Source organism: Lampetra fluviatilis, chromosome 15 (genome assembly GCF_964198595.1).
Source record: "Lampetra fluviatilis chromosome 15, kcLamFluv1.1, whole genome shotgun sequence".
NCBI lineage: Eukaryota > Metazoa > Chordata > Hyperoartia > Petromyzontiformes > Petromyzontidae > Lampetra > Lampetra fluviatilis.
This window is the reverse complement of record NC_136289.1, coordinates 14,808,058-14,833,594: the sequence shown is the minus strand read 5'-3', so window position 1 is coordinate 14,833,594 and position 25,537 is coordinate 14,808,058. Positions and strand designations below refer to the sequence as shown.

At 57.5% G+C, this 25,537-nt stretch overlaps 1 protein-coding gene across 3 annotated transcripts in view; it reads right to left on the bottom strand.

Annotated features, from left to right (window-relative positions):
- LOC144936285 (dachshund homolog 1-like) overlaps positions 1–21,497 on the bottom strand; it is a 56,671-nt gene extending 35,174 nt beyond the window's left edge. For all 3 annotated transcript variants that reach the window (XM_078863354.1, XM_078863355.1, XM_078863356.1), the window contains exon 1: positions 20,267–21,497. In XM_078863354.1, the coding sequence (XP_078719480.1) occupies positions 20,267–21,165 (899 nt within the window). In that variant the 5' untranslated portion in view covers positions 21,166–21,497. The remainder of the gene's footprint in view (positions 1–20,266) is intronic.
- Positions 21,498–25,537: the final 4,040 nt, after the last annotated feature.

Below are 25,537 nucleotides of genomic sequence, written 5' to 3'. Positions count from 1 at the left end.
GACTCCTAACTCCAACACGTATCGTAGCACTAACCTGACTCCTAACTCCAACACGTATCGTAGCACTAACCTGACCCCTAACTCCAACACGTATCGTAGCACTAACCTGACCCCTAACTCCAACACGTATCGTAGCACTAACCTGACCCCTAACTCCAACACGTATCGTAGCACTAACCTGACTCATAACTCCAACACGTATCGTAGCACTAACCTGACCCCTAACTCCAACACGTATCGTTGCGCTAACCTGACCCCTAACTCCAACACGTATCGTAGCGCTAACCTGACTCCTAACTCCAACACGTATCGTAGCACTAACCTGACCCCTAACTCCAACACGTATCGTAGCACTAACCTGACTCATAACTCCAACACGTATCGTAGCACTAACCTGACCCCTAACTCCAACACGTATCGTTGCGCTAACCTGACCCCTAACTCCAACACGTATCGTAGCGCTAACCTGACTCCTAACTCCAACACGTATCGTAGCGCTAACCTGACTCCTAACTCCAACACGTATCGTAGCACTAACCTGACCCCTAACTCCAACACGTATCGTAGCGCTAACCTGACTCCTAACTCCAACACGTATAGTAGCACTAACCTGACTCCTAACTCCAACACGTATCGTAGCGCTAACCTGACTCCTAACTCCAACACGCGAGCCCCGAGCGCGAGCCGCACTCCTTATCCTCGCCGTGACCCTGTCCCGACATTCCTGACCACTGTAAAAGCATTGTGTCTTGAGATACGACGTTGCCTGTGGTGCACAAACACAAATAACACAACACAATAACCACCGCCTTAAAAGGAAAGTCTATGTTTGGTTATTGGCACATTTGAAGTGTTATTGCCCGAATGTCAGTGTTATGGACGAGTGCGCTGATAATCATCACAGCGAGGCCTAGGTATTAGGTGGCGGACGATCTGGGTTCGATTCCGGGCCATGGCTATCACACGAGTGGCACGTGAGACCTGCGCTTGACCTGTGCCTCTCCAAGCTCCATTCAGCCTTAAATGAGTTCCAGTTGAAGTGCGTAAACATCAGTTACGGGGTGGTTAAAACAAAACACGGAGATTGGGATGGTAATGGCCAGATCAGCTGGTAATCTGTGAGCGACTCATCAGCACAGTGTAGCCATCAGCTCACTGCTGAGGCCGCCACGTGCACTCGGTGGCACAGACGTCGTCAGCGGAGCGCACAGCAGCAGCCGCTGTAATTATGATCGCGCGCACTCAGAAACAGCGGCGTGGGAGCCACGGGGGGGGGGGGGGCGATGGGGAGGGGGGGAGGGGCTCGTGTGGGTGGGGTGGGGGGGGGACAGTCGCGTAGTGGCGGGCTCCCCGTGTAAGGCACCAGCAGCCGGCAAATAGAATCACCCCCTACTCCCCCAACTCCCCCTACTCCCCCTACTCCCCCTACTCACACTCCCCGACTCCAAACATCCCCCGCGTCGTCTTCAACGGACTGTCGGGGCAAGTGCTCTCTTAGCGAGTCATGCCACGCGAACATCAAGCCCAGGACTAGTTGAGACATCTGTTACTGATGTTGGCCGTGAGCGAGAATCAAACTTGGGTCGCCCGGTTCGTAGTGCAGTGCGCCGACCACTACATTACTGCACCCCTCACCCACCGAGTCCTCTATCCACCTACCCCTCCTCATCCTCCCCCCAGCACCACACTCTCACCTACGCTCACAAACCCCAAGCTCCATCTCCCCACACTCTCATCTATCTCCTACTCGTAGCCGCCCAACTTCTATCACCCACGGAACGCGCCAACAAGTCCTCACACGCTTACACTCCCCTCCCTCATCAAATCCCACCACCCAACCCACCTCCTCCTCCTACCCGCCTTTTCCCTACTCCCACATCAGGTCTCTTACCCACACCTCTGTCTCCCCCTGTCCCAACTCTCACCTCTAACCGAGTCTCCCCCCACCGTGTGGAGACACGGGGACAGTCGCTCCCTGTCCATGGGCGGCGGTGGCTATGCACGTGGCCGGTCAAACTCAGCTCCGTGGAGGACGCGAGGGTTGGTGGATCACCGCACTCGAGCTGCAAAACTCCCTCCCCGTGGGCGACGACGAAGAGCCGTGCCCTGGCTCTGCCCGGAGAAGGCGGCACAGCGAATGTGGACTCCACCTGTTTACATTGGTTCGGGATAGAGTGTTGCCCCTTCGCACGCGTGCGGGGGTTTCTCTGGGTGCTCCGCTTCACTATCACGTGTAAACACTCCGGTTCACGTTCACATGTAAACACTCCGCTTCACTCTCACGCGTGAACACTCCACTTTACTATCACGTGTGAACACTCCGGTTCATCTTCTTGGTTCGTTCGGTAAAGTCACGTAGAAGGGAAATCATAAAATAATAAAAATAAAACATAATAAAACACGGTTCACTCTCACGCGTGAACACTCCGTTCACGTTCACATGTAAACACTCCGCTTCACTCTCACGCGTGAACACTCCGTTCACGTTCACGCGTGAAAACTCAGCTTTACACTCACGTGTGAACACTCCGCTTTACTATCACGTGTAAACACTCCGGTTCACGTTCACGCGTGAACACTCCGCTTTATTCTCACGCGTGAACACTCATTCCCGTTCCTCGACTACGGTGCCTCTTCCCCCTGACGCCTCTGAGTCGTCGGCGTTCTCTCGCTCTACGCGAGTGATGAGCGGACAAAGTGCGACGCCAGCGGAGAGGCACGAGTTGTAACTATCATCACGGAGACGGAAAATTAAATCCCGGTGCCCAGGCCTCGCCTGAGATAAGGTTAGAATGCGGGCAGGGAGTTCACTTTGACCTGCTCCGCAATTGGGGGGGGCTCTGGAAATGGGGAATCCGGGACGCTTTGAACTTGCGATTTGTAAACGAGGAATTTACGAGCGCACGATTGGTGCCATTCGGCGTGGCGCGTTGTGGCGCAGGGCGCGCTGTGACCCGCCGCGCGCTTCGCGGGGTCCGCGATGGGGACGGCACTCAGCACCGCCGCGCGTTCCCGGCGAGCGCGGTTATGTAACACGGCGGGGGGCGCTCACGGGCGGGGTAGGGGGGGGCAAGAAGGTGGTACGGGTGTGGTTCAAGACGAGCACGAACCCAAGCAGACGCGACAACACGGGCTGTTTACCGTCTGTACAGACACGCACCGTGCGTGTATGGCGAGCGGTAGTGGAGTGTAATCATGGGGGGCGGTAGTGTATTGGTTAGCGTGCTACATGCATCATACATACATCATACATGCCCAGCTTGCCAATGCATTTTGAAGATCGAGCAGTCATCACGGCCTAAGCGTTTGTTACCACCACTGCAACTCCCTCTGCACTTAGGTATGCGCTTACCCTTTCCAAAAACTTCGCCCATAATATATATTAATGTTAAGACCACACAGTGGTGTTGATACCCTGAGACATGTAACACTCCTGAATCAAAATAGCATCTCCAGACCCCGTGCGGGAGGAAGACGCCGAGCATGTTCTGGCGAATTTACTCCGCCAGCTCGGCGTTTGAAAAGGAACGTGGAATTTCCAGCTCCGTTTGCAACCGGAGTAAGAGAGCAACTTTCTCTTTTTCATTTCGCCAGTCCCGACTAACATCATGATTTGGTGACAAAGACAAAGCCCCCCCCCGTATAGCTTCTAACCAACTGTTGGGGCAAGTGCTGTTAGCGGGTAGCACCTATTAAGTGCCAACACGGCACACGAAGTGGTGGGTGGCCAACACTATCCCCGATCGCCTCTATCTACCCAGTGGAGATGTTTACACAGCGCACCACGCACTTGTTTGAGGCTGAGTCGACCTCCCCACACGCTGGGATACACACACACGCCAGCTTTATATTTAACACGCGTGACGTTCCAGCTACGGCAATGAGACCCCAGTCGTCATTCGCAGCGTGAGATCTGACACCATCGCCATGGGCTCAAGTAGGAATAGAACAACACATTGAGGGGAGGAGGTTGGGTGAGGAAACCGGGTGGATGGTCATATGTGCAGCTCGACTTCCAATCTAGTTAAAGGACCAGCAGATTCCAGACACCGGATTGTTAGAGTTGCTTCCCGCTGATCTCACGAGCATCGAGGCATTGGTGCTCATTCACTGCCGGCTCACAGACACGCAAATCTCTGGGCCCTCTGCTACATGCTGGGAAGAAGCACCATTGCCCGAAATTTCGCTTATTATAACTTAAACATATATAATATAAAACACGTCAATGTTATTGACGACTGGGGGTAATATGGAGTGAATTCAAAACAACGAGCAGAGCGCTGAGCGGCTAAAATGCCACACGTTGGCACAGTAGGAAGCACAGGTGGCGCATCTGCCAGTCATAATCACTCAGTCAACCCATGGAACCTGGGTCTGTGTCGTGATCTCCTGGCCTCAAAGTGCACCTAGCCTGGCACAAGTGCCGTGACGTTGTATACAACTCTGTGTCATCAACTTTGTATCTCTAAATATTTGGGAGGAAAATGGATGTTGGTTCCCGAAATCCACACACATATATAACATAAGCCGCTACACACATATATAAAGACAAACACACATGCACATATCTACCGTACATTGTACATACATACTGCACACAATGATTACGCAAGCCTTGTCAGTGCAGTGGTCGAGACTAACGCGAGAGTGGCAGTCAAGGGGGAGAAATGTCCCTTGAAATGAGCTCGTGTGCAGGGACTCGCGATGATTGTTGGATAGGCTGATGAAGTTGCAAGTGCGATTTCTATTGAACGAAGCGTATGGAAATGTGGTTATTCAGTTCAGATTATTTTCAGTTCAATAAGTTCAGAGTGTGAATGTGATTTTGACAGGGAACATTTCGGGCAATGAGAACCATTGGACGCAACTGGGAGGAGAATCCCCGCTCCTCCGATGAGCACGGTCGGCCACGTACGGTGGCAAAGAGGTTGAACATGCAACTCGATGATGCAGAGTCGTTGAGTATACACGAGCCGAGAGGAAGGACGGCCATGAGCGCCGGCGTCTTTAAGAAAGGGCGTGGTGGCTCACAGACGCAGAGAGAGGGAGCGAGATTGCAAGGGGCTCGGTCCGCTGGTGTCCGCGTGCCATATCTGTCGTCCCTCGCTTTCTGGCCCGGGTGGCAGGCGCGACCTGTCAGCGACATTTGTCGTGAGCCCCGCTGCCCACCCGCACTTGAGGACGCGCAGAGGGCCGTGACATCTCAGAAAGGGCGCCAATTTATCCGTTTAGAAACGGAGGTGCCGTGTGGTAGGTACCCTTTCGCAATCGTGGCAACTGTTTTTTTTTGTACAAATGCGTCGAAGTCTCTTTACTTATTTACGCACGCCGGCGTATTCATTACACATATACACATATAGACTACATGCCGGCGCGTGAGCGCACACGGGCGCGCAATCCCATGTTTGGGAAGCCTCGCTGCTGCTTCTGCTATTGCTGCGATTGTGAACACGGCACCACAAACATACAGATCCCCGTTTAGCCTTAACAGACTTTTGGGGCAAGTGCTGTTAGCGAGCACCGCGTGTAGGCTGGCCCGCCACACGTGGAGGCCGTGTGTTTCCTGCCCCACGCCCGGCTGCCTTTGTCTCTTGAGCAGCTATGTTAACACATCGCACCAGGTACTCGTTTTTGCCGAGTTGACCTAGGGGAGGCCCCGGTTAAAATACTCGTCATTAGTGTTTGCGGCAGTCAGAGAGAATCCAACTTAGGTCATCGGGTTGTTAGCGCAGCGCGCTAACCACTGCACCACCGCTCCCCCCCCCCACACGCGCAACTCCGTTATAACTGTGCGATTCAACCACTCGGCGATTCTTATTTTGGAACCCCTAAAGCGCTGGGGTGGCACGCGTTACGGGGTGTGTTGGGGGGGGGGGTGAGGGTCAGCCCCGCAGGTCCCCTTACCCCGTCGGGGCCCCAGAGATCCCCTCTACCCGTCGGGGCCCCCAGGCAGTTGCACGCGGAGATGTCAGCCGCCTCAGCTGCCTGCCAATTATTTACGGCCCTCGCAGTTGTAAATAAACGAAGCGATGCGCGGGGTGCGAGGTGGCACAGCCGCCGCCACCACGAAGCTGCACACTCCACACGCGCGTCAATAGCACCACCGTGGCCTTAAGAGGGAAACACATAACAAGCGACGTTTCGGGTGATGGCCCCTTCTTCAGTTGCACGTATAAATGCGCTGCTAATAATACACACAGCACATATTTCACGAATCGGACGTAAGTAGAGAGGCCAGAGGAGAGACCGTGGGCGATTAGAGTTGGAGAGAGCACTTCACACCAAGGGGCCAGATGGCAATTCAGTTAAAAGGGTCATTGCCCGAAACGTTACCTATTATATATGTTAAGGCCACAGTGTAATTGCGTGTTGGGTTGTTTTCTTATTACTGCTCGTGCACCACCACTGATAACGCGGCGATTACCCCAGAAAACTGCGCTCGCCCCATCGCCCTTTTCATGCCGAACGCGGTCACGCGACTCGCCCCACAGAACTACAGCGCCAGCCCCTTAACACAGTGGCCTGTCCCACTCGCACTGTCCCACTAAGCCTCACAATACTCTGACGTTCATCACATCTCGAGCCCGTACCCCTCCGAGCCCTTCGCCACACGCACCCAGGCCGAGAGCTCTCCCCTCCCCGGCCACCGCAGCAGGAGGAGGCGCTGTGAAGGTGAATATGAGAGTGGAAGCGGTGGGGGGGGGGTATTAATGGCCGTGGGGTGCGGAGACAATCGAGGATACGAAGATATCGATTTCTAGGCGTGGGGTGGGGAGCGGGGGTAGGGGGGTGGGGGGGCGCGTGGAGGCGGGGGAAGCGAGCGCGAGTTTCTCGTCGCCCGACTCCGAGCCCCGCGCCCCCCTAGCGGCGCTCCGTGCTGCCTGAGCCGGTGATGATTTTAGTATAATTATTTAACTATGAATTAATTATTATTTACTTATTATTACTACATTTAAACCCCCTCTGCCCAAAGCAGCGACTCAATGACAGCACGGCAAAAGGAGTTGGGCCGGGTCCCATCGCCCTGCTCTGCGCGCTCTGCCAGGGGCGAGATGCGGCCTCTCCTCTCGAGGGAACGGACGCGCCCCCCCTCCCCCCTTCTCCCCCGCCCCCACCCCCTGCACGAAGCTCGTAGCCCCGCGGCTCCCGTCTCAGATTCAACCGCGTCAAGCAAAACGGGTCCTGCACTCTCCCCCCTCCCCAACCCCCTCCAATCTCCACTCCACAGACTCAACTCGGCGAGAGCTTTGGCACACGTGACCCTGGGTGTGAGCGCAGTAAGACGGGGGGGGCTGTCTGAGCACACCCGCCGTGTCCGTGGTAAGGAGACACCCGCTGCTTGTGGCGCAGTCTCCGCCACCGCGCCCCTCCTCTCCTCCTTCTCTCTCTCTCTCGTTTGGTTTCTCCGCCGCGGAGCGAAGAGCGACCCGCGGCCACGTCTCGCACGCGTCCGATTTCAGCGCCCGAGTGCCAAAACACCTTAATATAGCGGCGACAGCCTGGCACTGGCGGCCACGGCCTGGAGAGGCGGCGTGGACTCCTCGCGAGGAACATGTGGAGTACGGCCCCCACCCTCGATCCCCCCCCCCCTCCGCCGAGTCACCCTGAGTTGAGACGTAGATGCTACCTGAGATTCATCCACATGCCTCGATCACATCGACCAAATAATTTCACCATCAAATGTTTCTACCCAATAACTCATTCGCCAAGTCGTTCGTCCCACACCATTCATTTCCACCACATTAATCCACCATCAGATCTCTCGCCCACCTTCTCACTCATCCCCCAAATCACGCATTCACATTGTTTTCGTACACCAGCGTCCGTATCCACCAATTCCGTAATCGACCAAACCACTCACCCACAAAACCACTCACCCACAAAACCACTCACCCACCAAACCACTCACCCACCAAACCACTCACCCACCAAACCACTCATCGACTGCACACCTCTATCGAACATAGCCCCCCACCCACCATTCTTTGCGTCTTTTTTTCATGGTCGCTCATCCGTAACGGGGACACGGGGTTCATTTCTGAATCGTAGCGAGTAATTTTAAAACGCGCATTGTTCTCTCATATAGCGCGTTGCGCCCCGAGCACTCCGGAGCTCTACTTTCACCGCGACATTCCATCGGGTCTTCCACGTGCGGCGCTCTACCGCGACGTGCACTTTGGTATTTCCCCTGTGGTGGCATTCTCGTCGATACTCCCAAGTGGACTTGTTCACAACACTGGCCCCTCCCTCCACCCAACAACACCGCTACCCATTTCTGCTCCCCCTGAACCCCTGGATTCGCCTCGCCATTCCAATTTTTTATGATGTTGAGATGACAAATATTTACGCGGCTCCACGCTGCCGCATTTGTATTTAACTGTAATGGCAGTCGCGGTGTTCATTTGGAGTATTTCACGCAGAGGGCGCCTGTGTGCGTGGGGAGTGGGAAGCGGTGAGCGCTACGAACCTGACGACCCAAGTTTGATTCCTGCTCAACGCCATCACCAGTGACGACTATCTTAAACGGGCCAGGGCTTCCCCTAGGTCGACTCAGCCTCAAATGAGTACCTGCTGCGATGTGTAAACATCGCCACTAGGGAGACATAGGCGGCCGGGCGTGATGTTGGCCACCCACCCCCTCGTGCGCCGTGTCGGCCTTCACAGGTGCCCGCTAACAGCACTTGCCCCTGGAGTCTGTTACAGGCTATACGGGGCTCTTTGTCTGTGTTTACACGCCGTGTTTGCTGTGCGCGCGAACGCCGCGCCTCGAAGTGGTCGCGCCGCGCGCTGTTTGTTTGGGGCGGACGCAGCGTTCATTTACGAGTCGCCCACGACGCAGCGGAAATCGCTCGCGTCCCATCGATTCACCCCTTCCTCTCTCCCTCTCTCGACCTTACTGATTGACCTGTCAAAATTCACCTGCATAATTGACCGAATGACCTTGTTGATTGACCTCACGTATTGACCGGTCCTACCCGATCCTATCATGGCATTTCTCCCCACGCATGGGGTGTGTTCAGCCTTTCCTGCTCCTCGTGTTTGACCGAATAACCTAATCGATTGAACTTGTTGATTGACCTATGTGATTGGACCTGACCCGTGACTCGGTGACACGGGCACGGAGACGAGATGAGGATCACGATTCGCACGTCGTTGGCAATTCGGAGTGTTCAATCGACGCCTTCAATGCCGCCGCCTCTCGCATGCAGGTCTCCCTCCTCTCTCGCGACACTGAGCCTTGAACTCACGTGGAATGTCCGTGATAAACTACTGTGCAGCGCCTTACACATTGCAGAAGTATGATTATTGGTCTAATAATAATTATAATAATCGGAATAAGAGGGGAGGCCGTGAATATTTAGAATTTATTGGGCGTTTTGTCAAAATGTGAAATTGTCTCTGAACGAGAGTGACCACTCTGGGGGGTTGGACGGGGCATGCGGGGCGTGGCGATGATGATAACAACAACAACAAGGACAGCAAGCGAAGGTCGTCGTTGTTATTGACAGGGGCGTCTCAGAGTGCTGCACGCGCCATACAACACAGTTGACGGCATTCGTCTAACGTCAGAAGGGGTGACGCATTCAGTAGCTTCAGGGGCGTTAGTGAGGACGGAGCCCCCCTACACCACAATTCGATCCCCCTACCCCGAGAGCCTTACCACCATCGCACCACCTCCTTTCCACGACCCCCCCCCCCCGCCTGATGCTGGAGCAGCGCACGGGGTGAGGCGTCTGGGATCTGGAGCAGGCCCCGAGTTCCGTGCGCACGGGGAGAGGGATGAGGGGAGGGGGCTGGAGAGGTGGGGGGGGTATCGCGCGGATTGCGGAGCGATTACCCCGCGCGCGCGTCCCACAAACGCCGAGTGACACCGCTCAGACGCGGCAGATGGCCGCGCTTCAACACAAATAAAGCGTAAGGCGATCCGCGGCGGCTCTCATCGGCCCGTGTGAACAGCCTTCGGCGACGTTACAATTGCGCAATTGCGCAACTGCGGGTGTTGCCCGGGCGGAGTTCCCGAGTCTGACCCCCGCGATGCTCGCACAGGAGCCTGGAGCCCGCCTCGCCGGGTGGCGGAGGCACTGACGACGCGCGCTGCTGCCGCCACGACCGCCACCGCCCACCACACCCCCCGGGGTCGCGCCGCCTTCGATCAGAGTTGATAGTCGCGGTTGCCCGATTGCAAAAACCATTTAGGGTCCATTTAAGGTCTATGGCGCAAAGCGGCCAGCGACTAAGAGCCCCACAAGATAACAGAACAAACCCATTGTGGCTTCGTTTTAATCTGAGCGAGGTTGTCGGAACAAACACAACAACCACACTGACGATGGCAGCGGAGTTCCAAAAGTGGAGGAGCAGTGCGATGGGGAGACGGGGGAGGAGAAGTTGTGGTGGTGGTGGTTGTTGTTGTTTTATTCCCGAAATGTGGCAGTTGAACGTAGTGCGGGCGATGGAGGGAAACCGGCGATCTGATCGAAGCTGCCTGCTGCTGTCGTCCGCAATCGCGCCCATGCCCCACTCCCCCCTCCCTCGCTCGCTCGCTCGCCGGCTCGCGTTTGTCTGGCGGTGGCAGCACCTGCCCGAGTCGTCGCCATGGCAGGCTCCCACCTCCTCCTCCTCTTCTTCCTCCACCTCCTCCTCCTCCTCGAGGCTTGTCCGCCACGACGCGCGCACGCTTTGATCATCAAACACGGCCCCCGATCCTGGGCTGCCTTTGGTACGGACCGCGACATCAATCAGCGAACACTCGCGCGCATTATTATTACTTACTGCTGATTAAAATAATCTGCATTACACGCGAAAGCAAGCTCGGGTGGGGGTTGTGATGTTGGGGGAGGGGTCTGGGGGGGGGCATTGGGGGGAGGGTGGGATCTGAGGTAATGAAATGGCAGAGGCGCGCGCACCCGCTCGGCCGGATCTGCAATGCCCCGATAAGCTGCTGAATGGTAGAATGTAATTAAACCCAATCCAATTAAAACAGCGTCTCCGCTTTCTGCCTATGCAAACAGCTTCTGCGTGGCAATAACTAAGCCCTTAATAAAAGTGCTCATCCCTCCGTGGGGCGCAGATTAAACAAACTTCAATAAATACCCCGCGTCCCGCGACAAACGCAGGATGCGTTGTGACGCGGCGCTGACCGCGAAGTCCGGACATCCACCGACTCGCACACAAAGACAAAGGTTCGCCTGCCGAGAACATGCCCGGCCGCCTTTATCTCCCCAGTGTTGATGTTTACCACAAACAGCACCAGGCTACCCATTTAAGGCTGCGTCCACCTAGAGGAGGCCCGGGACAGGTTCAGACATTCGCTGCCACTGTTATGATTCCCTAGGTGGAAATCGGGTCACGGGGTGCGTTGCGCAGTGCATCCGCTAACCACCGCGCCACCGCTCCCCTCCGACACACACGCACGGACCCGCACAAACACGAGGACTCGCACTCGCAACAACAACAGCAACAGCAGCCGCCATTCGCCACGTAGTGGCAGTGACATCACCACGGCTCCTGTGCCAGGTCAAGTGCACTTTGACGCCACGTGAAGTGTCGAAGGTTCGCTGACAGGAGGTCACGGGACAGATCCAGGTGCCTTAACACTCACATGAGATCGAACATACACGCGTACACACGTGCACCATTGACGGATCTAGAAACTTCCCAAAAGGGAGCAATTGGGGGGGTCGGTCCAGTAATGGCAATCATTTAATTCGAGCCCCCTACATTAATAATGAAGACATTCAATGTATGCCCTCTGGTAAATATTAATACAAATACCAATTTTTGGGGTCTCAATGGAGGGCGGGGTGGTGGGGGAGGGTGGGCGATCGATGCCCTCCCCCCTAGACACGGACTCGCCGAGATGATCTTCAACTCACGGACTACTTAAATCACACGCACGAGCAAAGACAAAGAGCCCCCGTATAGCCTGTAACAGACTGTAGGGATAAGTGCTGCCAGCGAGCACCTATGAAAGCCGGAACGGCACACGAGAATAGGTGGCCAGTGGCGATGTTTACACATCGTATCAGATGTTCATTGGCGGCTGAGTCGACCTAGGGGAGGCCCAGGACGAGTTTAGATAATTGTCACCGGCGTTGGCCCAGAGCGGGAATCGAACTCGGGTCGCCAGATTCGTAGCGCAGCGCGCTAACCGTTGTACTACCGCTCCCCACACTCACTCGCACACTCACACACTCACATACACGCACTGTCACACACACGCACACTCACACTGTCACACGCACACTCGCACACACTCACTCGCACTGTCACACACACGCACATCACACTGTCACACACACTCGCACACACTTGCACTGTCACACACACACTCGCACTGTTACACACACACTCACACTGTCACACACACTCACACACACGCACTGTCACACACACACTCGCACTGTCACACACACACTCGCACTGTCACACACACGCACACTCTCACACACTCGCACTGTCACACACGCACACTCACACTCTCACACACTCACACACACTCACACTGTCACACACACGCACTGTCACACACTCGCGCACTCACGCCAGCGTCTGCACGCGAGCGCAAAAACTCACACACTCATAAACAAGGCGCGCACAGCCACGCGCACACACGCACGCACACACACACACAAAAGCACGCACACACATACACACAAACGCACGCACAACCCATTTACAATTCTAATGAGGAACAAAAAGACATTTTACTCCCCGATAAAATCCGAGTAATGCGCCGGCCTGGAAAGGACAAGTATTCTCTGGCGGGCGCCGGCGCTCAGAAATTTAATAAAACACGCAACGCTTGACTGGCCTTTCTAATTACAATCCATCAATTCTGCGGCAGGACAGCGCTTCTAAAGAGACGTATTAAATGAGAAACTCCCGAACGCAAATCTATCATCTCTTCAATTACGCGGCCCTTTCACTGCTCTCTGAGAGCTCCGTGCCGCTGGCGTCAAGGACAGAGTTGTCCGGTCGCGGTAAGGGGGAGGGGGGGGGTTGTGTGCGTGCGTGTGTGTACTGCGTCTGTGTGTGTGTGTGTACTGTGTCTGTGTGTGTGTTCTGCGTCTGTGTGTGTGTGTACTGTGTCTGTGTGTGTGTTCTGCGTCTGTGTGTGTACTGCGTCTGTGTGTGTGTACTGCGTCTGTGTGTGTCTGTGTGTAGCGCGTCTGTGTGTGTACTGTGTCTGTGTGTGTGTACTGTGTGTGTGTACTGTGTGTGTGTACTGTGTGTGTGTACTGCGTCTGTGTGTGTCTGTGTGTAGCGCGTCTGTGTGTGTGTGCTGCGTCTGTGTGTCTCTGTGTGTACTGCGTCTGCGTCTGTATGTATGTGTACTGCGTCGGTGTGTGTGTGTCTGTATGTATGTGTACTGCGTCTGCGTCTGTATGTATGTGTACTGCGTCGGTGTGTGTCTGTATGTGTACTGCGTCGGTGTGTGTCTGCGAGTGGATGGATTGGGTCAGCGTGCTGAATTAAGAACCTGGCCACCCGAGTGACGATTATTTTAACCGATTCTGGGCCTCCGCTTGGTCAACTCAGCCTAAAATGAGCACCTGGTGAGGTGTGTAAACATTGTCACTGGGGAGACAAAGGCGGCCGGGCGTGGTGCTGCCCACCCACCCCCTCGTGTGCCGCGGGGACCTTCAAAGGTGCTCGCCAACAGCGCTTGCCCCAACAGTCTGTTAAGCCTATACGGGGGACCTTTGTCTTTACGTCTCTGTAGGAGGAGCTCCCAGATTCACGAGTCACTGGTGTCGCGCACAAGGACGCGGAAGAAACGGAATCAATTTGTTTGGACTCACGATGGGAGGGGGCCGCACGTGATCCGGCTGATTGATGAGCCGGCTGATTGATTAATTATATTATTTATTTATCAGCGATCATTGAAGAGTCACGGCGCAACCGGCCCCGTCCATGTCTGGAAAAAGCGCGGGGTGGGTGGACGGGGGGGGTGCAATGGAGAAGAAGTGGTGGGGGGGGGTGCAAGTGCAGGGTGGGGGGCTGTCGTGAGAGCCGCTGCCACGCCATGAGTAATCGTCTGTTTGTCCCAACACTCGGAGAAAGGTTGAACCCAAAGCGTTCACTTTTCCGAGGCCCCGCGTGCGAATTTAATTACGGGAGCCGCGCCACCCCTCCCCTCACCCCCTCTCCCACCATCCACCCCCGCTCCTCTCCCCCACCAGCATCTCCACTCTGTCTCGATCTATCCATCTCTCTCCTCGTGCCTCACCCCCCCCCCCCATCTTTGTCACGTCGCCCCCTTCGATCTCTCCCCCCGTGTGCGTCCGGCGACAGGCCACGCGACATCTGCGGGACTGTGCACAGGGCCCTTACCACGAGCCGCTTAGCGGGACGGGTCCGCTCGCTCTGTCGCCCCCAGCGTCACACCCGACCGGGAGGCGAATGACTTGGTCCACTGACGATGATGACGACGTGGACTGTGCGCGCGCGTGTGAGTGATTAGCGGGATGTCGGAGCGTTATGCTGACCCTGTCGGAATGTCATTTTCTTCTCCTAAACACGATATCGATCGGACAAAAGCTCGGAATGCATATGAATGGCACAAGCAATGTTGAGGGTTTCAGGGTAGGGAGAGGTGGTGCCGGGGCTGGGGATGGCCTCCACCGCCCCCCCCCCCGGACCCGTCGGTTACCCAACTTCTCGTCCGTGGTGTCTGCTCTCTCACGTGGTAGAGCGGCATCTGTATTGCCACAGACTCTACAGACTGCCTGCTAAATCTCAGCTTCATCGTCCTTCTCAGAAGGTATACATCGGTCAGTTACGATTCTCCGTATGAATTACGCCAAGTTAACGTTTCGGGCAATGGCTCTCTATCAGATGGTCTCCAACATTCGTCTTGTATCTGCTGTATGTATTGTTTTGCGGCGATGTTAATGTCAGACGTGAGTGCCCTGTGTTAGTGGGGAGCGGTGGCGCAATGGTTAGCAAACCGCACTACGAACCTGGCGACCCAAGTTCAACTCGCGCTCACGACCAATGATGGTGGAGAAAATGTGAACCGGTTCTGAGCGGCGCCTTAGATCGACTCAGCCATAGCTGAGTGCCTGGTGCCGTGAGTAGGAAACATCAGCACTGGGGATACAAAGGCGGTCGGGCGTAGTGTGTGCCATTTCGGCCTTCATAGGTGCTACTCGCTAACAACACTTACCCGAAGCAGCATGTTAAAGGCTATACGGGGGATCTTTGTTTGTGCTCGTTCGTGTACTTATTAACTCACAACGAGCCGAGACACCTTACAACAGCGCGAACTATTCGCCCATAACACCGTGGCCTGAAACAAGCAATGTACAATAGGCGACGTTTCGGGAAATAGCCCACCGTCATAGCACTTCTATCAGCACACACGGACCAATCACAGGAGGCGTCTCTCTGTATCAATTGACACGCACGATATGTCAACGATGGCACACACACACACAGACAAACACTCGATCGCCCGTAACGTTACGAAGACTGCCATGGGAAAGGACTGTCAGCGAGCACCTATTACGGATAGCAGGCACGGCACATCAGGAGCCGGTCTGGCTGTTGTCTCTCCCAACGCTGCTTTTTCTTCTACTTCTTTCAAATGGTACCAGAAAACGAATTCAAGGCTGAGCCGACCTTGGGGAGGGTGGGGAGCGCGGGGGGTGACGGGATATGTCCAGGTAGCACGTGCCACTGGTGTTTGTCCGGGGCCGGGACTCGGACCCCGGTCTCCGCAGCCACACGGTGATTCATCTTGCGGCTTTTCTTTTCTTCTTCAAAAACAAATATTCACTCAATATCTCTGACCTTGAAAATGGAGCATTGCCACAAACGTCGCCGATAGATACATTTGTTATATTTATTCTTGGGCTACGGTATCATTATGAGTATTGACTCGAGGCGGTATTTGTTGTTATTGTTGGCTGTGCTTGTGTGCTACTGCCAAGGCAGTAGCAGCATCGCAATGTTTTGCTTCAATTGCGTTTTATGCATTTTACTCTATTCCCGAAAATAAACACAATAATAAAAAGTCATTAGAAATATTTTAGTTTTTCACGTGGAGGAACAGATACGGAATAAAGTCGGTTGTCTGCTGATCGATTTGGTGTGACACATTCTCCAGAAAGCCGCTAATTGTTATTTTGTGTTGCGTATCATGGAGTTGTCCGGCCAACTCGGACCGTTGTCTAACAGAGAGGGCCCTTGCCTATACACATCTGACAGTTCAACCAACATTGGTCCAAGCGAGAGCCTGCTGATGAGAAACTGAATGTCTCAAAACCGGCCCACAGTTGTGCTTGAATTAGAACGAATCCTGTTGAAAATACCACTCCCAGAAGGAAGCGGAGTGCGACTGATGGGATGTGTAAAACAATAGTTTTGTTTGCGTATCGTGGGGAGTGATAGATGGGAAGGAGTCGTTGTGTCTGCTTGTGTTCACTGTGTCTGCTTGTGTTCGTTGTGTCTGCTTGTGTTCATTGTGTCTGCTTGTGTTCGTTGTGTCTGCTTGTGTTCGTTGTGTCTGCTTGTGTTCGTTGTGTCTGCTTGTGTTCGTTGTGTCTGCTTGTGTTCATTGTGTCTGCGTGTGTTCGTTGTGTCTGCTTGTGTTCATTGTGCCGCGAACACAAACGGCTCGACGGGCCGAGTCCGCGACGCGCACCACAGCGAGAGGCAGGGTCGTGGCCCTCGAGGGCCGAACACCGCGACCCCATCTCCCCCGCTCAGCAGCCCCCCCCCCCAGGTCCTGCAGGATCCCTCCTCCCCTCGCTCTCTTCTCCCCGCTCGCTGCACCCCCGCGGGACGGGCGGTCTAATTAGGAGGTGCGCGAGCGGCGGGCATGCTGAGAGCGAGCTGAGAGCGAGCTGAGAGCGAGCATCCCATAACGAAGCTCTAATTCATTTGGGCGTGTTATTTTTAAATTACGTGCAATGCTCCTGACATTTAGATTAATTTGATTGTCTGAGTCTCCCACGACACGTCCGTGCAGCTAAACACTCCCGCTCCTCACAAACATCCATCTCATCACCCCCGCCCACCCTCACCTCACCACCCTCCCCCAACATCACTCCCTCCCCCACCGCATCCCTCGCTCAGCGCTGACAAGCAGATGAGCTACAGACTCCCTCCCCCCTACACGGGAGAGTAACTTCACCACGGATATTATGTGTACATCGCCACCATCATCGCCCTCATAATAAATACTCCTCTGTGTGCGACTGCGGCGACATACTCCCAATTCATGGACCACAGAACTTCGCACCGCCCCACATATACCCGTGAAAGCGGTGGGTGAGTGAGTGGGTGAGTGACTATGCGCGTGAGTGGGTGGGTGGGTGCGTAGGTGGGTGAGTGAGTGGTTGATTGAATGGGTGGGTGGGTGAGAGGCTGAGTGAGTGGGTGAGTTAGTGGGTAGGACAGTGAGTGGGTGGATGAGTGGGTGAGTGAGTAAGTAGGTGGGTGAGTAAGTAGGTGGGTGAATGAGTGGTTGATTGAATGGGTGGGTGAGAGGCTGAGCGAGTGGGTGAGTTAGTGGGTAGGACAGTGAGTGGGTGGATGAGTGTGTGAGTGAGTAAGTAGGTGGGTGAGTGAGTGAGTAGGTAGGTGAGTGAGTAAGTGGGTGGGTGAGTGGGTGAGTGAGTGTATCTGCAACTCACCAACTCTCAGAGCAATTGAACGGCCAAATCACGCAGAACGTATTCTGCAAGAGCTGCTCTTCAATGGCCGCACGAAATCAATTAGTCAACCAACCACCATCATGCGAGATCAATGACTCCGCCGAACTGGGAAAGCAGTGAGATGCAAACCATGAGGCGTGCAATACCACTGACGACTGCTCAACAAAACACGCGGTGGAGCGAGCGAGCGAGCCAGCTGCTACCCTGGATGCTGCTGCGGAATGGCCACATCTTCCTCGTCAGCTCCTTCCACGCTGACGTCTCACGGAGCGCGCGCGCGCCGCGGAGCCCGAGCAGAGCCGAGAGGAGCGCGCAGATGAACCGCGGGCGCGCGTTCCGTGCACGGTCGGACTGCGACTCCAGCGCGGCTCAGGCGGGACATGGGAGGCGGGGGGGGGGTGAGGCGGAAGGCGGAGGAGGTATGACGAATTGGGGAACCGAATCTCAACTGATCCGATGGCGGGAGGTAGCGAAGACCCCCCCCCCCATTCACGAACTCTTTGTAGAGACCCCGCGTGACCCCTCCCCCCTCAGAGCTGGTGAATTGAACCGTGATACACGCGCTAATGCTCTATCACGCGCTCATGTGAATCATGATAGAATGGATGCATGAAAGAGAGGATAAAGGAATGAATGATCGAATGAATGAATTAGCGAATAGATGGATTAGCGAATGAGTGAGTGAATACGGATGACTGTGGCGTTTGTTGCGTGAGCGTCTCACGGCCGCTATCAGTGGCGCCGCTGTGACAATGAAAGGGGTCCGGGTTGGGGGGGGGGTCACAGTGGGATGGGTGCGGGCGGACAGCCGCGTGTGTGTCGGGTCGAGGGGGCTGGGGACGTCCCGGGGCCCTCGCGACGTGCAAATGTGTCGCCAATTAACCCGCGAGCAGTCGCGCCTGTTTGCTCATCAAAGCAATGTTCAAAACATCTCGGAGGCGTCGCGTTGAGAGACAAAGGCGCGCGTGTTTCCGCTACGAGAAGGCGCGCGGCTTGCTCTCGGGCAAGGCGCGCTTCAGTGACGGAGCCCTTCCCCATCCTCCTCCTGCTGCTCCCATCCAGCACAAGGTGCCCCCCTCCGCCTCCACAGCCCCCACAGCCCCTCCCGTCCACCCCCACCTCGCGATAGCGGCCGAGCCCCCCCCCCGGGTCACCGATGGAGGCGCGCGGGCCGCGCAGCCGACGGCGCAGAGAAAATGAAAGGCGACCCGCGATGAACAACAACGTGGCAGCCAATCAGAGTCGCTCGTGGAGGCACACGGGTGGTGTGCGGGGGGGGGCGACAGAACCAAGTATGGGGAGCAAGGGGACCGCGGCCAGAGTTGGCGCTCGGGGTATGGGGGCTGGAGTTGCCGATTGGTTGCAGAATTCTTTTTCTGAACTCCAGACATGACCAACACCCCCCCCCTACACCTTGCCCTGCCCACCAAACCCGCGATGGCCCCCGACTCCTTCATCCCATGCGCCCTCCCCGCTACTCCCGTCCACAGCCCCTCCGCCCGTAGCTCCCTCCTGTGCCTCGCGTCCGAATTCTCAGCAGTGCTGCACAGACCACGCGTCGAACCTGCCCCGAGCGGGTATCATTCGCAGTCTATGGGGGGCCCAGTAAGCATGACGAAGTAATACAATCTTGACATGAAAGGTGCTGAGTTTCAAGACTAATTTACAGGCGAGTCCTGCCCTGGGATGAGGGCCCCGATGATTGTTTAATGAGTTGGGGCTGTTCTTGCTTCGTGTGGGAGGTGAGCGGAGCACCCGAGAAAACCGGCCACGCGTTCGATGGTGGATGAAACAAATCAAATGTCCGCACAGATAGGTGCGTGAGCCCGCTTGCTCGACTGGCCACCGCATGGCCACTCACCCAGCCCCAGCACTTTTGGGAGTTTCAAAATCTCTACATGATCCACCAACCCCCCCCATCTCACGCTGCATCCTCCACCCTGGCACACACCTTTAAAACCCCCAACCCACACACCTCCCACACGCACACACAGACCTCTCACACCCCCAACCCACACACTTCCCACACGCACACACACACACACCTCTCACACCCCCAACCCACACACCTCTCACACCCTTCTCATACCTCTCACACCCCGAACGCACCCTCGCCATATGCACAGCCTCACACAAAAACAAATACAAAGATCCCCCGTATAACCTTAACTGACTGTTGGGACAAGTGCTGTTAGCGAGCACCTATGAAGGCTAGCACGGCACACGAGGGGGTGAGTGGCCAGTACCACGCCCGGCCGCCTTTGTCTCCCTAGTGGCGATGTTTATAAATCCCACCAGGTATTAATTGGAGGCTAAGTCGACCTAGTGGAGGCCCAGGACTGGTTCAAATAATAGTCACTGGCGTTGGCCGTGAGCGGGAATCGAACTCGCTTCGCCGGATTCGTAGCGCAGCGTCCCAACCGCTGCGCCACCGCTCCCCCCACGCACACACAGCTCTCGCCCCTACTACACCGCGCACGTACCCTCGGCGCACGCACAGCCCACCACGCACAGCCCACCACGCACACCCCACCACGCACACCCCACCACGCACACCCCACCACGCACAGCCCACCACGCACAGCCCGAGGCCCGTCCGTCACCTGGCGCTCGTGCAGTCGCGGTAGAGGGTCTCGAAGTCGCGTCGCGACAGCAGCTTGCAGCGGTTCACGCCCGGCTGGATGGCTCCGAGTCCGCGCAGCACCCGCACCTGCTCCACGTTGCACACGAGCGGCGCGATGTGCAGGCGCTTGAGCTTCGTGTAGACGGTGTGCAGCCCCCCCACCAGCGTCTTGAGGAAGAGCTCGAACGCCTGCGGCAGGCACAGCATCTCCTGGCCGTGCACCGTGAAGGCGGCCACGCGCGCCCCGTGCACCTCCACCAGGCGACACTCGTTGTGCGCCGGGGTGTTCTCCACGGGAGACGGAGACGCGTAGCCGCTGCGGGGCTCGGCGCGGGGCGGGCACGACGCCCCCAGGGGCCCGAGGGGACCCAGGGGACCCAGGGGACCCAGGGGACCCAGGGAACCGAGCGGTCCCGTGGGGCACGCGGGCCCCAGTTCCAAGCGCAGCACGGGGGCGTGCGCGGCGCGCGGCGCGGGGCTGCATCCGCTCTGGGGCTCCAGGCGCGGCGGGCCCTCGCTGCCCTCTCTGCCCTCGCTGCCCTCTCTGCCCTCGCCGCTCTCGCCGCCGCCGCACGGGACCTCGGGCCCTCCAGGGCTGCTCGCGCCGCTGCCGCTGCTGCTGTTGCTGCTGCAACCACCGCCGCTGCTGTCATCGCCGCATCCTCTTCCGCCACCGCCGCCGCCGCCGCTGCCGCACGACGCTGCTGCTGCTGCTGCGGGGGCCAGGAGCGACGGGCGGGACCCGTCCGCGCTGCTCCCCGGAGAGACGACGAGGGAGCGCGTCGGCGACGCGGCGGAGGCGACGGCGATGAGCGGCGGCGCTCCGGCCCCGGCCACGACGGCTCCTGCCAAGGCCACGGCCAACTCGCGCGCCTCCATGAGCTTCTCCCTCTGCCGGGCGCTTCTCACCTCATGCCCGCGTCGCGATCCGCTCGGCGGGTCGCGCTGGCGTCAGTGTCCGTGCGGCCGCGCTGCCGCCCGTGTTTGTCTCCCCGCGCGCGGCCGGGCGGGGCGGGGCGATGCTTATCGCGCGCCCTCTCCCGGGACGGAAATAAACACGCGCGCCGCGCTCTCCGCGCCGCGTTCCCCCTGCTTCCCCGGCCCGCGTAATTGACTTGTCCTGGATATTTCCGGCACCAAACAATGGGCGAAACCACGGACGCGACGAGACGCGGCGGGGCGCCCGGGGGGCCCAGATTCCGCAGCTCCTGCTGCCGTTGTTGCCCCCCCCCAAACTCCTGCCTCGTGCTGCGACTCCGCGTGCGCGACCAGCGTCGGCTCCGTGCACCTGCGGGAGCCGCGGAGCTCGGAGCCCGAGGGCGCCGCGGGAGAGTGAGCGGCGGGTGGCGCGTGTGGCCGCCCCCCCCCCACCGCTCGGCGCTGCGCGTTCCTGACCAAAAATAGCGCGGGCCGCGCGGCCGTCCCGCGCTCTCGCGAGCGGAGTGACCGCCCCGAGTGACCGCTCCAGGCCGGGCGCTGTCGCGTGCGTTGTGTACCGCTCAGGGGGCGAGTGCCCCCACCACCCACTCCCTCCCACCTGCCCCCCTCCGTACGGCCTGCGGGCAGGTGCGCGCGTGAGAACGATGATTGTATTGTTAAGGAGGAGGCGAATATACGTGGCCACAGCCCACGTCGAGGATATGCATTGAGAGGACACTGCTTCGGCCTCTCACTTGAGCGCTGCCGCCCCCTCAACCCCCTCAAACTAAAGCCGTGAGGAAGCAACTGCCCCTCGCTGTCTGTACGCCCAGGACTCGCGTTGCGAGTGGCACCTACAGATCATAACGAGGGCCCTGGAATTAGCTGCCAGTCTCAACTCCAACGACAAGACCAACGGTGTGAGACACGTGGTATTTGTCATTCGGTCCACCCCGTGGTGTCACCACCAAGAATCTCGCCCAGACCCGGAAGAACGCGACTGCTGTCCGAACCAAGTCCAAGTGGAACAACGCAGACGTCCAGGACAAACACCTTTTTATTCCAGACCAACACATAATCGCACCCCTTCCTGGCTTTGATATTTATCCTCCTCGAAGTCACTGGTGTAGCCATCACGACATCAACGGCAGACCGATGCCCACATCTCCATGAATGAAAACTTAAAGTCACAAGCCACAGTTGTTCGATGCTCGCCATGCAACTCAAACTATGGACCGCAACAGCAACCCCGCTGTAGTCTGCGCTCCTTCGACGGAGGAGAAACAGCAACACTACACTGACCCCCTCTCGTAGTGACCAGCAGCCCTCAGGCTCGCGTGGCCACGCGGGTCACATTTATTGCGTGAGTCTGAGAAATACTTGTGAATGCCCCCCCCCCGCCTCCTCCTCCTCCTCGCCCTTCTCGCCGTGCACACGGGGACCTGAGTCTCGCCGCCAGGTCCCAGGCGCCCCCCGCCCGCCGCTGTGGAGGTGCCACGCGCCGAGCTTCGCGCGTCCACGCCGCGCCCTCTGCCGATGTCGCCGCGCGTCACTCGCGTCCCCCGCGAAGACGGAGCGAGGAGATCGCCTCGTGTGTGTCAGAGAGAGAGATCGATTTCGTTGCTTCGTCTACTGGGAGGATGTCCTCTCGGGCGCGTTCTGTTCTCTGGCTGCCACTCCGTTATTAATCTCGACCATCGTCCATCATCTCTCCTAGCCACGAGGCGGTGCTGCCTCTAAACCCGTTTGCTGTTTTTAGCACTTTGAATGACATCAGTTTGACTTATAACAGAACTATAAACTATTAACATACCCCCCCATGATCGTCACCAATAATATTAAAGATTAAACTGATGGTATTCCATTCCTTCGATGGATTGCAGCAACCAGTGCAGCAGCTGAATGCCAATGTCCAAGCGTGCAGCTGGCCACGAGGAGATGGCTTCAGCAGAGAGTTCGTTCGTGTCGTTCTCCTGCTCCTCCTCCGCTGCCGGAGCGCAGACTCCAGTGGGCTGACTGCACGGTCCGTGGTGTGGGTTGCATGGCCACAGTCGCAGTGGCCTGCGTCTTTAACTTCCCACAATTGGCGCGTGTGCGGAGTGGGTTATTACATCGCATGGACAGTTGAGAGAAGGCAACCGCTTGAGGAGACCTTTATCCAGCAGTCGATAGATCATGGCTTATTCACGCCCTCTCTCTTAGGAGGGCGGGAGGGGGGCTGTGAGCTCACCACCTTCACCTAGAGCTCGTGGAGGCCGCTGGGTGGAGCGCGTCGCTTGAGGGGAGATCCTGGGGACCTCCCGGGACCTCGAGCCTGGGCGAGCTGTCTCTACCCCCCCACCGCTATCGCGCCCCGCCACGCTGCTGCTATCGCTGAGTCTGCATCTACCCCAAGCCGCAAGGTGCACGACTCGGCCAACACGTTTCATTGATAACACCTTTATTGTTGTTGTTATTCGAATGGGAAATCAAGCGGTAAAAATTTACGCAAACAGAAAAAAATCCACACGAGTTTTTGAGGCTTTGTCTTCGCTACCTCCTCCTCCTCTTCACCTCGAAACGAGAGGAGAGGCGCGCGCAGGACCCGCTCCGCTCTCACTCCCATCCCGCGCAGCACACACACAGGCAGCACACACACGCACACGCAGCACACACACAGGCAGCACACACACACGCAGCACACACACGCAGCACACACACGCAGCACACACAGGCAGCACACATATACACGCAGCACACGCAGCACACACACACAGGCAGCACACACACGCAGCACACACACGCAGCACACACAGCACATATACATGGGCGCGTACACACGCAGCATACACAGACAGCGTACACACACACACGCAGGTAAACAAACACGCAACATACGCAGCGCACGCATACACGCAGCACATATACACGCAGCACACACACATGCAGCGTACACGCACGCGCACATACGCACGCGCACACGTAAACACACACACACACACGAGTGCGCGCGCACATGGCCACATACACACGCGTGCAAACACACACACAACCACACACACGAACACGCGCGCAGCATAGACAAATAATAATAATAACACCACTACTAATAAATACTCCCGAGGCGCGGGTTCGCAGGTGCGGGGCGCGAGGAGAACGCGAGACGAGGGAGACGGAGAGAGTGAGAGACCGGGGATCCGTGGCGAGCAGCACCACCACCTGCAGCACCTCCAGCCCCACCAGCAGCCCCACCAGCCACACCAGCACTACCAGCACCACCAGCCACATCAGCACCACCAGGACCACCACCAGCCCCACCAGCACCAGCCCCACCAGCACCAGCACTACCAGCACCACCAGCACCACCACCAGCAGCCCCACCAGCACCAGCACTACCAGCCACACCAGCACCACCAGCACCACCACCAGCAGCCCCACCAGCACCAGCACTACCAGCACCACCAGCACCACCACCACCAGCCCCACCAGCACCAGCACCACCAGCACCACCAGCACCACCACCAGCAGCCCCACCAGCACCAGCACTACCACCAGCACCAGCACCACCAGCACCACCACCACCAGCCCCACCAGCACCAGCACTACCAGCACTACCAGCACCACCAGCCCCACCAGCACCAGCACCACCAGCACCGCCAGCACTACCAGCACCACCAGCACCGCCAGCACTACCAGCCACACCAGCACCACCAGCACCACCAGCACTACCAGCACCACCAGCACTACCAGCACCACCACCAGCAGCCCCACCAGCACCAGCACTACCAGCCACACCAGCACCACCAGCACCACCAGCACTACCAGCACCAGCACCACCACCAGCACCACCAGCCACACCAGCACCACCAGCACCACCAGCACTACCAGCACCACCAGCACTACCAGCACCGCCAGCACTACCAGCACCACCAGCACCACCAGCCACACCAGCACCACCAGCACCACCAGCACTACCAGCACCACCAGCCCCACCAGCACCGCCAGCACTACCAGCACCACCAGCCCCACCAGCACTACCAGCACCACCAGCACCACCAGCACTACCAGCACCACCAGCCCCACCAGCACTACCAGCACTACCAGCACCACCAGCAGCCCCACCACCAGCCCCACCAGCCACACCAGCACCACCAGCACCACCAGCACTACCAGCACTACCAGCACCACCAGCAGCCCCACCACCAGCCCCACCAGCCACACCAGCACCACCAGCACCACCAGCACTACCAGCACCACCAGCACCACCAGCACCACCAGCACTACCAGCACCACCAGCACCACCAGCACCACCACCAGCACCACGAGCCACACCAGCACCACCAGCACCACCAGC